This window comes from Carassius auratus, chromosome 7 (genome assembly GCF_003368295.1).
Source record: "Carassius auratus strain Wakin chromosome 7, ASM336829v1, whole genome shotgun sequence".
Taxonomy (NCBI): Eukaryota; Metazoa; Chordata; class Actinopteri; order Cypriniformes; family Cyprinidae; genus Carassius; species Carassius auratus.
This window is the reverse complement of record NC_039249.1, coordinates 25,749,513-25,766,086: the sequence shown is the minus strand read 5'-3', so window position 1 is coordinate 25,766,086 and position 16,574 is coordinate 25,749,513. Positions and strand designations below refer to the sequence as shown.

The 16,574-nt window shown below is 38.3% G+C and overlaps 1 protein-coding gene and 1 long non-coding RNA gene across 3 annotated transcripts in view; both read left to right on the top strand.

Moving 5' to 3' along the window:
* The window catches only part of rnf166 (ring finger protein 166), a 70,178-nt gene extending 60,852 nt beyond the window's left edge, over positions 1–9,326 (top strand). For both annotated transcript variants that reach the window (XM_026268162.1, XM_026268163.1), the window contains exon 6: positions 4,927–9,326. In XM_026268162.1, the coding sequence (XP_026123947.1) occupies positions 4,927–4,992 (66 nt within the window). In that variant the 3' untranslated portion in view covers positions 4,993–9,326. The remainder of the gene's footprint in view (positions 1–4,926) is intronic.
* A 5,081-nt stretch (positions 9,327–14,407) lies between these two features.
* LOC113105311 (uncharacterized) lies at positions 14,408–16,136 on the top strand. The gene is made up of 2 exons (XR_003292344.1): positions 14,408–14,774; positions 14,969–16,136. It is a non-coding gene; the product is annotated as an uncharacterized LOC113105311 (long non-coding RNA).
* The last annotated feature ends 438 nt before the right edge of the window (positions 16,137–16,574 follow it).

Below are 16,574 nucleotides of genomic sequence, written 5' to 3'. Positions count from 1 at the left end.
TATCCAGTGACCCCCAGGAAAGGCTGGATGACAACCAAGACAGATTGGTGACACTGGAGAGATAGTTGACCTCCGGGAAAGACTGGCGTGGGTGCATAGGGCCAGCAACCCTATGCACAGCACTCGCAAGAGGGCACCAAACAAGCTACGGAAGTTTCACATGAGCAATACCACCAGAGTCTCCCGAGAGGGAGGGAGGATGAGAGACTCAATTGGGATGGATCTCACGGTAATGGCTAGGATAGGATCAACGATGCAGAGAAGGCTCACTCAAATGACCATAACTGGGAATATACCAGATGTGAAGTGCTCCTGCGGTAAAATCTGCAAAAACTTAAGGGGCCTCAAAATACACCAGGATAAGACTAAGTGTGGGAGAGAGGAGGTGTAGCGCACAGATCTAGTATCTGGTGAGACGTCGGAAAACCCCAACCAGGAAGCACCCCACAGTGTTGGAGATTTCTTAGCACCTCAGTCTGCTGCACTCATAAGGAACGCTTCACCAGATAGACCACCCCAGTCTGAACCCATGAAGGAGAGGATGAAGTGGCCAAAAATATCAGACACAAAGGAATGGGCCACTCTTGATCAGGATCTGAACCAAATCCTCGAAGTCACAACAACGGGGCCTGTTGAGCAGAAAATAAACTCGCTCACAGAAATCACGTACAATCTAGCTAAGGAACGTTTCGGTAGAGTAGAAAGGAAAGGAAACAAAAAGGCAATGAAGCAAACAAACAGAAGAGAGAGGGAAATTCAAAATCTGAGGAAGGAGATGAAGAACCTAGTGCTGAGGAAAAAGAAGGGATCAAGGAAATCACAAGCAGCCTCCGAGAGCGCCTCAAAAGGCTTAGAAAGTTTGAAGGAATGAGGAAATTGAGAAAGCAGAGAGAGAAAAGGAGGGCTCAGTTTATAAAAGATCCCTATAATTTCACCAGATCCTTACTGGGAGAAGCAAGATCTGGGAGCCTGAGTAGCCCGAAGGAAGAGGTGGAGGCATTTCTCAAAGAGACACATAGTGATCCGTACAGTGGCCTTGAACTGAACGAAAATCCAGAAGATGGGACAGCTGACATCCCCTCCATTATGTTCAATGCCAACGAACCAACATGGAAGGAAATCCAGGAGGTGGTAAAAAAGCAAGGGCTGCGTCTGCCCAGGCCCCAGCTGTATACCCTATAGGGTGAACAAGAAATGTCCGAATCTCCTCTGCCACCTCTAGAAGCTGCTTAAAAGGATCTGGAAGAAAGGGTATGTTCCATCGAGCTGGCAGAAGGCTGAAGGCTGCTTTGTGCCTAAAGAGGAAGGCTCAGTGCATATTGGCCAATTCAGAACCATCTCTTTTCTCAGCACGTAGTGCAAGATCTTTTTCTCAGTGGTGGCAAAGTGAATGTCCACATACATGATCGATAATGGATATCTCAACACCTCGAACCAAAAGGGAGGAATCTCAGGCTTTGCAGGGTGCCTGGAACACACGGGAGTCCTCAGCTAGATGATACATGAGGTCAGGATGAGGAAAGGGGACTTGACCGTAGTCTGGCTGGACCTGACCAATACCTTCGGAACCATCCCTCATGATCTAATCCAGACAGCTCTAAGACACTACCACATCCCAGATCATATCAGGACAATGATCAGCTCCTACCTGGGGGGAATCCAGCTTCACTTTAAGACAAAGGATTTCATCACTCAGTGGCAGCACCCTGGAAGAGGGATTGTCACAGGGTGTACAGTATCCCGATCCTGTTTATCATGGGCATGAACCTTATCATCAAGGCAGGAGAAAAGGAAACCAGAGGCCCAAAGATAATTCGGCAACCCGCTCTTAGAGGTTACATGGATGATCTTACAATCACAACATCTTCCCATGTCCAGGCCTGGTGGGTCTTAGCGAAACTTGAAGAGATGGCAACATGGGCCAGAATGACATTCAAGCCAAAGAAATCAAGAAGCTTGATAATCAGGAAGGGCAACATCACCTTTAAGGACAACCTGGCCATACAAGGGGAGACCATCCCCTCCATTAAAGATAACCCTATCAAGTATTTGGGAAAGTGTATATACACTGCACACAAACAGTATTACTTTGTTTTAATATGTATATAACACAGTCTCTTTTGATAACTGATGATGTGATAGCATACATCCTTGGATGCTACTCCTTCAGTCATTGTACCTTGACACCTACAAACTTGAAAAAAAAACTTAAACATTGGTGTGAAACAGGAGTAATGTTGTTTGCACCTTGTGCAATGTGGAATTAGTTTACAGCTTTTTCAAGCACTTTGTGATGCATTTTGGAAACAAGGAGATGAATCCCTTTTCTAATGCACCACCTAGCTTGATAAACCCCTTCTTAAAGACTTACTGTTTGTCAATTTTATTTGGGTAACACACATATTCTGAATGCCTTCAGCAGAATTCGAATGAGCCATTTTAATCTAGATTAATCTAGATTAATTTCAAGATCACAGTGAGATTAATCTAGATTAAAAAAATTAATCTATGCCCACCTCTATATATATATATATATATATATATAGATAGACAGATAGAAGGCAAAAGGGCCAACAAGTGCTAAGCATCTCTCGGGGAACTCCTTCAAGACTGTTGGAAGACCATTTCAGGTGACTACCTCTTGAAGCTCATCAAGAGAATGCCAATAGTGTGCAAAGCAGTAATCAAAGCAAAAGAACCTAGAATATGACGTATTTTCAGTTGTTACACAATGTTTTTTGTTATGTATATAATTCCATATATAATTCCACATGTGTTAATTCATAGTTTTGATGCCTTCAGTGTGAATCTACAATTTTCATAGTCATGAAAATAAAGCAAACTCTTTGAATGAGAAGGTGTGGCCAAACTTTTGGTCTGTACTGTATGTGTGTGTGTGTGTGTGTGTGTGTGTGTGTGTGTGTGTGTGTGTGTATATATATATATATATATATATATATATATATATATATATATATATATATATATATAATGCTCATGTTTAAATGAGCATTTTATGTTAAATTAATTATAAATCATGTTTAGTGATGTTCTTAACAGGGAGTGGACTTTTTATACCCCAGGCTCTTTGCTACAGTTACTATTTACAATTTTTTCTGTGTGATTTTCAGTGAATTGTATAAAAGAAAATTATAGATAATGACAAGTGAGATTTCAGTGATATTTTGACCACTGAACTAGGAAATCTGGTTACCTTACCTGAATTACTCTGTTTAAGAAGCCACATCATCTTACAGAAGGATTTATTATAAACACCACGTTATGCAGTGAATTTGGAGTAAAAACGTGTTTATTAAATGTGGTATTTTCACATGCTCTCACATGGAGCAGCATTTACTACACAGAGCCCAGTTCACTGAGAAGATACGCAAACAGCTGTCATTATCGCAAATTATTTAATCAATTTCATTATCCTACGATTATATCGTCTGCGATTATGAACACAATTTTGCATAGCTTGTCAGAGAACTGACAAGAGAGCTCTGTGTAGTAAATGCTGCTTCACCTGAATGCAGGTGATGGAGATTTACTACTAATCACAGAACCGACTTTACTGACAAAATGTAGTAAAGTAAAGCTGACTATTTCTGTCTATGATAAGTTTGTGATAATGTAAGAAAAGTAGTTTAAATGTTTTGCCAATATATATTAATATATAAATCTAGAAGTAAATGCAAAAGTAAAAAGCTTTTAATAAGTGTTATATTTTTTGTATTACTGTACTGTGTAAAAAAAATTGCCATGCTGAAAAATCATTTTCAGTGACAATGTTTGATTTTGAAATCAAAATAATGAATAAATGTTGTTTGTGGTAAACAGCCATGGATCAGTAGCGGACTCAGTCACCTAAGAGGGGAATTCCGATAAAATTCAGGCCCTGAATAAATCTCAAAAATTCCTGATTGGAGAATCTATGGATCACTATAAATAGTTAAAAATTATCAAAAGAAGAGGTATCTGTGATCGGTATTGGCAGATTCTGTTTTATGTGATCACAATCAGCCTCAAAAATCCAGATCAGAGCACCTCTAATGCAATGTATGTGCAGGGATATATTGCTTATGTTCAGATCAAACCGTAAATAACATAAACCGTGGGTCCACATACAGTGCTGCTGACACAGAACAGAATACGTATATGGTACTCTCCAAAATGGTGCCAGGGTGACGCGGAGGAGACAAACTGTTTTCTTTGTGCACAAAAATTATTCTTAGTTGAACCACTAATGTCACATGGATTATTTTACCAATGTCCTTGTTGCGTTTCTGAGCCTTGATTGGGTTAGGATCCTTGCTGTCAATGGGAGGGTCGGAGAGCTCTCAAAATTCATCAAAAATATCTTAATTTGTGTTCAGAAGATGAACAAAGGTCTTACAGGTTTGGAATGATATGTGGGTGAGTAATTAATGATATAATACAATTTTTGGGTGAAAAGAAACTCTGCAAGTCTTGACTGAAACCCATATGTTCCATCACATTCCTCCATCTTCTAAAAGCACTGCCACTGTTTACCCTTGTTTTACCTGGTTGCCGAAATTTTCTCTTACAGAACTGTAACCAAATCTGAATTTGCTTTTCCAATGAGACATAAGATATTTTGCATAAAGAAGAGGAGACCATTAAGTGGCATTATTGCTATGACAATCACATTTTCCCTCCAAAATTGTAATTACTGTAATACATGTGGACACGTTGTTTTGTTTTGTGTGTGATGAAATTCCCTTCTTCTCTCAAAGGTTATACAGTAATTTCTCTACAACAAATTTTACAGCTGAAATGAAAAAAAAAAATGTAATGGTTGTAAATGTTCTTCCTTTTCTTTAAACAAAATGTAATTTCTTTTAATTCTGTGGCGTTTTCTGACCTAGGTGTGTTCTTTTTCTGTTTTTATGTGTCTGAATGCAGGACTACAGTATTGATGAGGAGGCAGCTCTGCAGGCAGCACTGACCCTCTCACTGTCCGAGAGCTGAGAGTCTGACATTATATCCTGCTCCACAGACACCTCTCACCTGTCTTGTTTTAGGCTGAATATTTTCATTGTTTTCCTCTCACTCTACCTCTCTTCTCGTCTATATTTCCGAGCTACACTCCAGCTAGATGCTGAAGTAGCTCTATAGCTTGTTTGCCAGTTGCATAACATTTGAGCAAGGTTGTCACTTCCTGAATTTTAAGGGAAGGAGCTTCTGGTTGTTTATCATAATCATCATAAACATCAAAACACCAACCAACAAAACAGTGATGTATGCAAAAGTCAGTCAAAGGAATAGATAAATATCACCATGCTTACTCTTGTTGTTCTTCCTATTGTTTTCTATCCAAATGTGACATAGACCCGGGCAATGAGTGAAAATCAGTACAGAGGGATCAGCGCTCAAAATATTCAAGCGAAGCTGAAAAGTGAACTTTGTTGGGGTTGGCTGTCCTCGTGATGAACTCTCATCTTTAGGCAATACCAATAGAGAATAGAGAGAACGAGTGATTGATCTTCAGCATCCTCATTATAACTCATTTCATCATTTATGGAATTCGGAATACCATCTGCCCTTTTTTAATCAAGAGTTGATGTGAATACTTGCACTTGTCACAGTTTTCTACATGTCTGAATTCTAGTATTGTTGTTATTTTATAGTTCAGTAACAGAATATTGACAGGACCGCATAATCTGCTCTTAACTTGCGACAGTAATATTTTCTAAGAAGCCTCAGATAAGATAAAAATGTATATTTTTTTGGGGAAAAAAAAGTTTCAGTTTTAAATGGTGCACTAATAATAAAATGGCAAGCTTCTAGAGGTGTGCTGAAACGTTTTATCTTTTAATGTATCCATTGCTACTGTTCATCTGTATCACTCACTAGTGCTGACTTCAAGTCCTTTGGGAGATTTTTATTTACAAGTTCCATAATCTTAATTATAATGTGACGTGAAATCCAACGATTTTGTCAGAATAAGGAAAGTGTCCTTCTCTCTCGATCATTTAAAGATAAAACAATGAAAGCTTTTTAGCACATATTTTATCATTCGTGTACTGCCACAGAAAATGATGTGAAATTTTTGCACACTTAGTAATCACCAGGTGGCCAAAGATTGATTTAGTTAGCCCGCTGGTTGAACTTACACCCTCAATTCCAGCTTCTGCCATGATTCTTGTATTGAAAGGCTCGACTAAATACAATTATTCCAACATGACTTGAAATCAGCATCGATATGGAGAAACATCAGAACATCCTAACAGGAAGTGAAAAGTGTGTAGTTGTACACTTTGGCCACAAAGTCATTCAAACTTTTTTTTTTCTTTTTTTTTTTGTCTTTTACTACTACTGGTACGAGGTTTGTACTTTGTTAGCGTTGAATCCAAGCCTATGTACAGTGTTAAGAAGCACTGCTGTTTAGAGGAGCACTGGTGTGATAGGGTTACAGACATACCTAAACATATTTGAAGATACACCTTGAGTTGAGTGTTAAAAGAGAAACATACTCCACACAGGTACACAAATGTAAATGCAAAAGCATAGCACGATGTTAATGATCTTTGTTTTCCTTTATCCAAAAGTATCTAAAATATGTAAAACCAAACATGTTTCCTAGGAACTATTCAGGAATTTTGTTGTTATAACAGTATAATAACTGTGGCATTAACAAACCACAGTACTCAGAATGTGATAGTCACCTGCAAATTTTTGTGCTGTTAAACTGGATGTGTTTTAAATAGCTAGATAGAAGCATGTTGACTTTTATCATACAAGATTCTTGTCAAACTGTTGTTTCGCCATGACCATTCTTAAAAGAAAACTGCCTCTAGAATAAAACCGCTTAGGCTGATGTCTGCTATATTGCCATTATGGTAATGAGGTGAATAGATACTTATATAATGAATTGTGCTCTGACACATTTTGGAATCGAACTATAGCTTGAATCATTTGCGTTTATGTACCTGCATAGAGTTTGTTACAGGTCTACGATGACGTGCTTCAAGCTTCTGAGTTTCTGTGACACTCTTAGTTTGGCAGATTTGTTTGATGCTGGTGCATCATTACGCATTTGATGTAGATTTGATAACTCTGCCAGGTGTAGTGGTTTTGATATATTTAAAGCCAAACTTGACAAAAGAGTGGAAGACCGTTAGAGCTGGTTGGGATTTTTTTTTTTTTTTTAATTACCAACTTTTTAAAGAATGAGATGATATTTCAACTTGTGATTCATTTCTGTGTTTATAAGAGTGTTTGTTTAATCTATTGCAATAGAGCTATTGTGTTTATCTCCGTTTTGTGAATTGCTGTTATTTTAGCAAGGTTAAACGTGTCATCACAATCATTGTCTAATCTGAAACTCAGTGGCCAGGAATGAAATAGGTTTGATTTCTGTAAAGATCTACAGCATGAGAGTAACCCTCCATGACTGAAATTGTGTGATGTGAACAGTCATTTGCTTCCGTAAATATCTTGCTGTCAGTTTCAAATCATTTAGAAAGTTTAATGTGTAATCACTTAGAGTGATCTTTCTTGTATGGTTTTCTAAAAAGCCATAGTAGAGTTTGTATTGATTTCTTTAAAAATGACACTGTCCTAATGGGATGACACAATCTTCCGTGCTAACATCTTTGGCCGTTCAGCTTGGATTCATTTGGATTCAAGTTATGAGCATTGCCCCCCAAGAGTACAATCTCAAAGATGTTGTCTGATTATTACAGTAATTCTGTTTGAGAGTGAATAACCATCAAGTTTGTTTTGATTTGCTTTTGTATTTTGGGTTTTCCACTTTCAGTATGGACAGACAAGTTACAGTACATCTCTGGAAGTTTGTCACATCTCACTGGGACTCAGTGTTGGATGCCATTTGTCCTTTGATGTACATTTGTACTGAATACAGAGCCGTTTATAATTGTGTAAGGCCTTCTGGGTAATGTTGGAATGTGATTGTTGGTATTTATTAAGAGGCCCGGAAAGAGGCTTATACAATCATTGTATAAGTGATCACTTTTTTTTTTTTTTTTTTAGATTGTACATAAAATGGCAAGACTGCCACACTTTTTTGTGGCTTATGTTGAAATTTGGATTAAGGTGCAATCACCCTTTCTGCTAAGATGCATTTTAAAAACATTGCACTTTAATTAACTCAAATGTCTTTTGATGATTGAGTAGGAATTTTGTTCCAGTTATGTAACGTGACTTACTGCCAAATGTATTTTACAATAGGCAGATCATTTGTCATGTGAAAAAGGTAGGGCAGATTACATAAATAAAAAATCGAACATTTTCTGAAATGCTGTCACTTTTCAGGTGTTATTTGCAAAACACAATGGCAAAAAAAAAAGAAAAGAAAAAAATCTGCGCATTAGTAAAAACTAAGCAAAAAGAACTTCTTCAATAGTTTCCGAACAAGAATTGCATACTGAATATGTGTACATTGTAATTGATGGCAGTATGTTTTTAATTGGCTTCTTTTGAGGTTTTACATGGCCACTGTATTTTTGGGGTTTGTTTTGAAAGATGAAGATGAAATTGAAGAGTAGAAAGTAGAAAAAGACAACCGAGTTTCCCAGTATCCCAATGTTTTTACTCAATAATGGTGTTTTTTTTTTTTTTAAGTGTCTAAATATAGTGCTCAAACAATATTCATGTGCACAGCTGTAGCATAGTATGTTTTTTTTTAAGTGAAACTTTTGATATTGTACATCACAGCTCTCCAGTTCTGATACCTTTGAGAATGACCTTAAAATGTATATTTTTCACTCTTTTTGTATTGTAACATCAATGCATACCGTCACATATAAACATAGAGGACTTCTGCATCTCATGTGTTGGCTGACGGCTGTCCACCAGAACAACATAAACAACCAATGGATGGCTCACAGTCAGATTGACACTTCACTCAATAGTGAACAGTGGCTCACAGCTGAAGTAACATCTTATTATCACTGGAACAGTAAACGCTGGATGCTTGAGGATGAAACGTGGCGAACTTGTGAACATGTGATGGACCCACTACTCAAGAGTGATGTTAATGAAGGCACCCGCTCAGCGCATCTGTCCAGGAAACTTTACTGAGAAGCTGTGTTTTGTGCTGCCACAGGCAGAGGGCACCACCGCAGTGCTCCGGTGGCGGCAGGACCGGCTTTTGTGTGTTTGCTCGGTGTGATTATGCATTCACGACTATGAGTAATAATGAGATAACAGTAATAACATTGCTGATGTTAATGATGGTGTGCATTTTTGAAGCTGTAATACTGACTGAGGTTTAATAGGATACTTACACAGTGTATTTGTAGCAGTTTTCCCCCCTTAATAAAAACACAGATGCACCCATCTTTAATGTTGTGATCTTTTGGTGTAAAACACTGTTTTTCTACAGAAGGAATGAAAGAGATCCTTTAAAAAGTGTAAATAGTCTGACCCAGCTTGAATATGGAAATATGTTTATTAAGCTGTGCCGTATTACCCAGTGTTCAAAAACAGCTTTTATCACCCTATTAATAGACAAAATTTATACTGTATCCCCTGCAGAACCAGTTTCATCAGTTGTTACAGCCTTGCAAAGTGCTTGTAGTTATTTAATATGTATTATGGGAAACTTTTCACTAAGTTTAGAATTTATATATTTATAGTCTCAAAACATAATAAACTCTGGTAGGATCACTTTGTTCCCATCTGCCTCATAAGAAATTATTCAGAGCAAAATGGCAACTAGTCTAAACCAGTAACTTTATTCTTTAAAGCTAAGAATATAGTAAAAAAATAAGAATATACTTATTACTTTTTTAAAAAAAACACTTGTATTTATTGCATTTAGTTTAGTAACCCAACGATACCTAAAATAAGTTTTATATATATATATATATATATATATATTAGGGGTGTAACGATACGCGTATTCGTATTGAACCGTTCGGTACGACGCTTTCGGTTCGGTACGCGGTACGCATTATGTATAGCCTACCGAACGGTTCGTTGGAGTAATTAATTATATTTGAAAAAAAAAAAAAGAGAGAGAGAGAAATATAATGATATGCGTTCAACAAGGTAGCCCAATAACCCAAACAACGTAACAGGCAACGCCCCTGACACTCCCGAAGAAGAAAAAAACACCATCTTATATGTTTATGTTAGGCTACTCAGCAGGCGCTCGCTCACTCAGTACGCGCTGAAGGCTCGTTGCAAAATAGCCAATGCGTTTAACAGACTAGAAATGAGAAGATCCTCCAATAACCAACAGGTCTGGTGTTTGGGTGCACTTTGGATTCCCTTTAAGCTATAATGGTGATGGCAAGAGAGTGGTGGATAAAAAAACAACGGTATGTCGCATCTGCAGCGGGAATAAAAAAATAAAAAAATAAACACCAGCTGGGATATATGCGTCAGTACTATCTGGGAAAAGACGAAAAAAAGGAGAAACATGCACGCAGCAAACTATCCCTGCAGCATTTAGAAACTATAGCTTACAGGGAATCCAACCCAAACACCAGACCTGTTGGTTATTTTAGGATCTTATATTTCTGGTCTGTTAAATGCATTAGACATTTTGCAACGAGCCTTCAGCGCGTACTGAGTGAGCGAGCGCCTTAGGGGCCGTTCACATATCGCTCCTAAAAACGCATGGAAAACGCTAAGCGCGTCTTTCTCCTCCTTTCCAAAGCGCTCGGGCAGAAGCGCTCATGAGGCGTCTGTCTTTGCTAAGCAACAATGACGTGCTCTCTCCATGAGACGCGGAAATTTCAGCGAAGGATAAATGGATTTGCAGCTCTAAAAATCGCTTGCAGTAGCTCTGCTACTAAATTTATTTCAAAATTGCAATCCATATACAACTATGATCAGCTGATCCTTCATCTTGGCTGAGCTCTCAACGTTGTTACGGGAAAGGATGAAGCTGATTGGTTGGTTCTTGTCACATGACCCGCGGTGCGCTTGCGGCATTCTGAAAAGTTGAGATGTTTTTACATTTTGCTGTATCTAAAACGTATCGAACCGAACCGAACCGAACCGTGACATCAGTGTATCGTATCGAACCGAACCGTGAATTTTGTGAACCGTTACACCCCTAATATATATATATATATATATATATATATATATATATATATATATATATATATATATATATATATATATATATATATATATATATATATAAACTTGATAGGCTAAAAAAATGAAAAAATAAAATAATTTGAACCTAATTAAGAAATTAAATTGTATCTCAATGATACTAAAATAATAATGAAGAGGATTAATACATTTGAATGTTAATTTAACACTATAAACGAGAACGATAAACAACTGTAATTTTATTATCTAACATTAACAAAGATATTGCTTCTTGTTAGTTCATGTTAGTCACTGTAAGAATGATTAGTACCCTAAGTGTAAAGTGTTACCAGTTGATTTAATAACAGTAAAAATAATAATAATAGTAATAAATGTTTCTTTGGTGAAGGGGGGGGGGCCTGAAGTGTCAGGTGAAAGTGCTTGATGTTCAGCACCACCATAAAAGAGATGCAGTGCTTTGGAGCGGTGCCACTACTTGACCTCAGAGGTTAAAGGGCACAGAGTGAAACACAAATACAGTGATCAACCTGTGTAGCAACAAAAAAAATCCAGATGGCTGAATGTCAGGAACAGGCCTCTAAATGTTACCGTGCTGGACCTGTTCTGGGAAACTTATTTTCCACAACAAGTGGACAGATATAACCAACTCTTGGCCCCTCCTTAACCAGAGCAGAAGAGCGCAGTGCTGGTGCTGCTGGGGTAACAAGTGCAATGCATTACTGTCATGCACTGTGTGTCAATGGGTTGTAGGAGCTTGATATTTATACACTCCCAACACTCAGTGTGGAAAATATTCTGTAAATCTCAGCGGCTGTAAGGCTGCTCTGAGATCCCCTGTAAAAATATCTCCCTGGAATCTGTTTGATAAGCTAAATATAGGTGAGCCTTGCCTTAACCGTGGGTAAAATTAGCTCCTGGAAATGTAATAGTGTCCCACTATGCAGCTTAGTTATGAGCTTATTATAAAAAAGATTTTCTTGTGTTTATGCCAGAAGAGTTTGTATAGATTTGTAGCACTGATGGAATAAACTAATGTGAATTTATAACATTAATGTATCTGACTATGGACCAGAAAACAAGCCATAAGGGTCAATTTTTTAAAATGGGCATTTATAATTAATCTGAAAACTGAATAAATAAATATTCCATTGATGTATGTACAGTCTTGTTCAAAATAATAGCAGTACAATGTGACTAACCAGAATAATCAAGGTTTTTACTATATTTTTTATTGCTACGTGGCAAACAAGTTACCAGTAGGTTCAGTAGATTGTCAGAAAACAAACAAGACCCAGCATTCATGATATGCACGCTCTTAAGGCTGTGCAATTGGGCAATTAGTTGAAAGGGGTGTGTTCAAAAAAATAGCAGTGTCTACCTTTGACTGTACAAACTCAAAACTATTTTGTACAAACATTTTTTTTTCTGGGATTTAGCAATCCTGTGAATCACTAAACTAATATTTAGTTGTATGACCACAGTTTTTTAAAACTGCTTGACATCTGTGTGGCATGGAGTCAACCAACTTGTGGCACCTCTCAGCTGTTATTCCACTCCATGATTCTTTAACAACATTCCACAATTCATTCACATTTCTTGGTTTTGCTTCAGAAACAGCATTTTTGATATCACCCCACAAGTTCTCAATTGGATTAAGGTCTGGAGATTGGGCTGGCCACTCCATAACATTAATTTTGTTGGTTTGGAACCAAGACTTTGCCCGTTTACTAGTGTGTTTTGGGTCATTGTCTTGTTGAAACAACCATTTCAAGGGCATATCCTCTTCAGCATAGGGCAACATGACCTCTTCAAGTATTTTAACATATGCAAACTGATCCATGATCCCTGGTATGCGATAAATAGGCCCAACACCATAGTAGGAGAAACATGCCCATATCATGATGCTTGCACCTCCATGCTTCACTGTCTTCACTGTGTACTGTGGCTTGAATTCAGAGTTTGGGGGTCGTCTCACAAACTGCCTGTGGCCCTTGGACCCAAAAAGAACAATTTTACTCTCATCAGTCCACAAAATGTTCCTCCATTTCTCTTTAGGCCAGTTGATGTGTTCTTTGGCAAATTGTAACCTCTTCTGCACATGCCTTTTTTTTAACAGAGGGACTTTGCGGGGGATTCTTGAAAATAGATTAGCTTCACACAGACGTCTTCTAACTGTCACAGTACTTACAGGTAACTCCAGACTGTCTTTGATCATCCTGGAGGTGATCATTGGCTGAGCCTTTGCCATTCTGGTTATTCTTCTATCCATTTTGATGGTTGTCTTCCGTTTTCTTCCACGTCTCTCTGGTTTTGCTCTCCATTTTAAGGCATTGGAGATCATTTTAGCTGAACAGCCTATCATTTTTTGCACCTCTTTATAGGTTTTCCCCTCTCTAATCAACTTTTTAATCAAAGTACACTGTTCTTCTGAACAATGTCTTGAACGACCCATTTTCCTCAGCTTTCAAATGCATGTTCAACAAGTGTTGGCTTCATCCTTAAATAGGGGCCACCTGATTCACACCTGTTTCTTCACAAAATTGATGACCTCAGTGATTGAATGCCACACTGCTATTTTTTTGAACACACCCCTTTCAACTAATTCAACTAATTGCCCAATTGCACAGCCTTAAGAGCGTGCATATCATGAATGCTGGGTCTCATTTGTTTTCTGAGAATCTACTGAACCTACTGGTAACTTGTTTGCCACGTAGCAATAAAAAAATATACGAAAAACCTTGATTATTCTGGTTAGTCACATTGTACTGCTATTATTTTGAACAAGACTGTATATTTATGGTAGGACATGTACAAAATATATTCATGGAACATGATCTGAAAAAATAAAATAAATAAATATATTAATAAAGTTTTGATCCATAGAATACCTGTGCAACTTATACTGCAGCTGGTTTTGTGATCCAGGGTCATGTATATATACATTTATGTGTAAGCATTTCACTTTTACCTATTATACTGAACTCTGAACAAATCCACAGTTTATTTTTTATTTTATATTTTTTATAACCTTAATGTACCTTGAAAATCATACTTGCAAATATACACAGCATGTCATCTCTTTGTTTCAGCCATATTCCTTGGCACTGATAATCTGATGCAAATTCCTTCTTTTTTGGATGGGCAAGATACCTTTTAACCAAGTAATTTCTTCAGTGCTTTCTTTACAATACTTCTCAATGTCTGTTTGTGCCATAATGGTATATTTCTTCTGCACTGGTTTGTAATGCATTTCAAATTGACCCACTGATAAATGGCATGTAAAAACTTCCTTTCTGAGACTTCATCCTAAATCACATTCTTCCCTCCTACTGTATGTAGATAAAAGTTCAGAGCTTTCGCTGATAAAATTTCTGGTATTTGATAGAATCTATGATGCCATGTATCTAAAAAAAAAGATGTCGAGGACCTCCCGGAGAAAAATAGGCCCATAATTTTATAGATCTTTTTTAGGCTTTCTGATCAGTGTTCCCAACTAAGATAAAACAATGTGTTTTATATGGAACAGTCTGTTGTCCAGTGGTGTCACAGTGTCTGGTTTGTGTATCTCTGTGTGTCCACTGGAGTTCTCACTTCCCCATATGGTCTCCCCACTTCAGGAACTGTTATCATACTAGCCTTTATCTGGACTAATCACTGTTCATTGCACACAGCTGGTCCCACTCACATTGTTTGCACCGGTCTCTATATACCCGGTTTGTTTCTGTCATTGTTATAGAGTCCTTGTCTTATGTCACTCTGTATTTCATGTTCCCTTGCGGATATTCATGTTTCTTGTTGACTGCTTACCTGGATTTTGACCTTTGACCTTTGACAGGATATATGATATTTGGATTCCCCTAATAAACACTGCATTTGGATCTTCTTCTTTGTGTGCATTCTGTGACAGAAAGACTCCATCACACCTAGATCCAGCGGTCTGGGATTTCGAATCTGTTCCCCAGCCACCATGGATGAGTGGAGGAGGAGACTCCTGAAATTAACCACCCTTCATCTAAGTGGGTGTGAGGTGGGTGACCGGGCTCAAGTGTTTTAGACCATGGCAGTAGGGCTGGATTATGATGCAGCGTTGAAGGACTGAATAACTGCCTTGATGACCCTCTGCCTCAGTGGGAGATGAAGGCGCTTGAAATCCTGGACTTTTGAGGCTTCACCAAAAACCTACACCATCGTAATCAATGGGATACACCAGCCACAACCGTCTCTCCAGACATGATGGTTGACTCTACGCCTGTGTCTCCAGACAAGATGGCCACCAGCCCAGCGCCACTAAACAAGATGACAGCCAAAGTTGACCTTCCAGAGTCAAGTCAGGTCCCCGTTGGCCTTCCAGAGTCAAGTCAGGTCCCCGTTGATGTTCCAGAGTCATGTCAAACCACAGTTAGACTTCATGAACAAAGTCAAGCCACAGTTGATCTTTAAGAGCCCAGTCTAATCATTACCAATCTTCCAGAACTTCATCACTTCTCAACAGATCATCCAGAGCCTCGTCATGTCTCAGCTGAACTTCCAGAATCTCCTCACATCCTGTCTGTTGCACCCAGCAGTGTTCTCTCAGCCTGTTGTGTTGCTGTCAAGGAGACTGTTATTGCTATGGAACCTCCAGAGGTGGCGGAAACTGCTGCAGAATCTTTGGAGGTGTCAGTAGTACCCATCCATGAACTCACCGCCTGCCCTGTCATGGTTATGAAGGCCATTTGGGAACTCCCTAATCCCCTCATCATGGCCACAGAGGCCAGCATTGACCTGTTCATGTTCTCTGTTTCAGTCCTACCTGACAGACTTGCTCTCCTGTGCCATTGACTCCGTTGTGGCGGTTCTCTGCTCTGCACTGGTGGGCTTCTGTCTTGTCTGCTCGGCTGTGGTGGTCCTCTGCTACGCCCTTGTGGGTTTCTGTCTCATCTGCTCGGCTGTGGTGGTCCTTGTCTTATGTCACTCTGTATTTCGTGTTCCCTTGCGGATATTCATGTTTCTTGTTTTGACTGCTTACCTGGATTTAGACCTTTGCCTGACTGTAATATGATATTTGGATTCCCCTAATAAACACTGCATTTGGATCTTCTTGTTTGCGTGCGTTCTGTGACAAGTGGTCTTTGATAATATTTTTATAGTGTCCACAGCACTCTGAACATATAGTTCATAACTGCATCATGATAGAGCATTGCTAGCTGCTAAATATTGCCTTCTGAATTAAGAAATTATCTATATTTTGACTCAAAAATAGTTTCTATTTTGCAATACACTTAATCTATTAGCATTAACATAACTGCAAAAAGTGAGCTTAGAGGTAGTGGCAGATATTTAGAGATCGAAACACCAATTTATATAGTAATTATTATAGCAATTATTTGCTATAGCATCAGTTACATTGTCTTCTATATTTGTGCCAAATTTTCTCCAAACGTTTCTATGGGCCTACAGTAGGGTTTGCATGAATGATAATTTCTATTATTTACTTGTCAAAACAATATCAAATTTACTCAAGTACTCCAGGT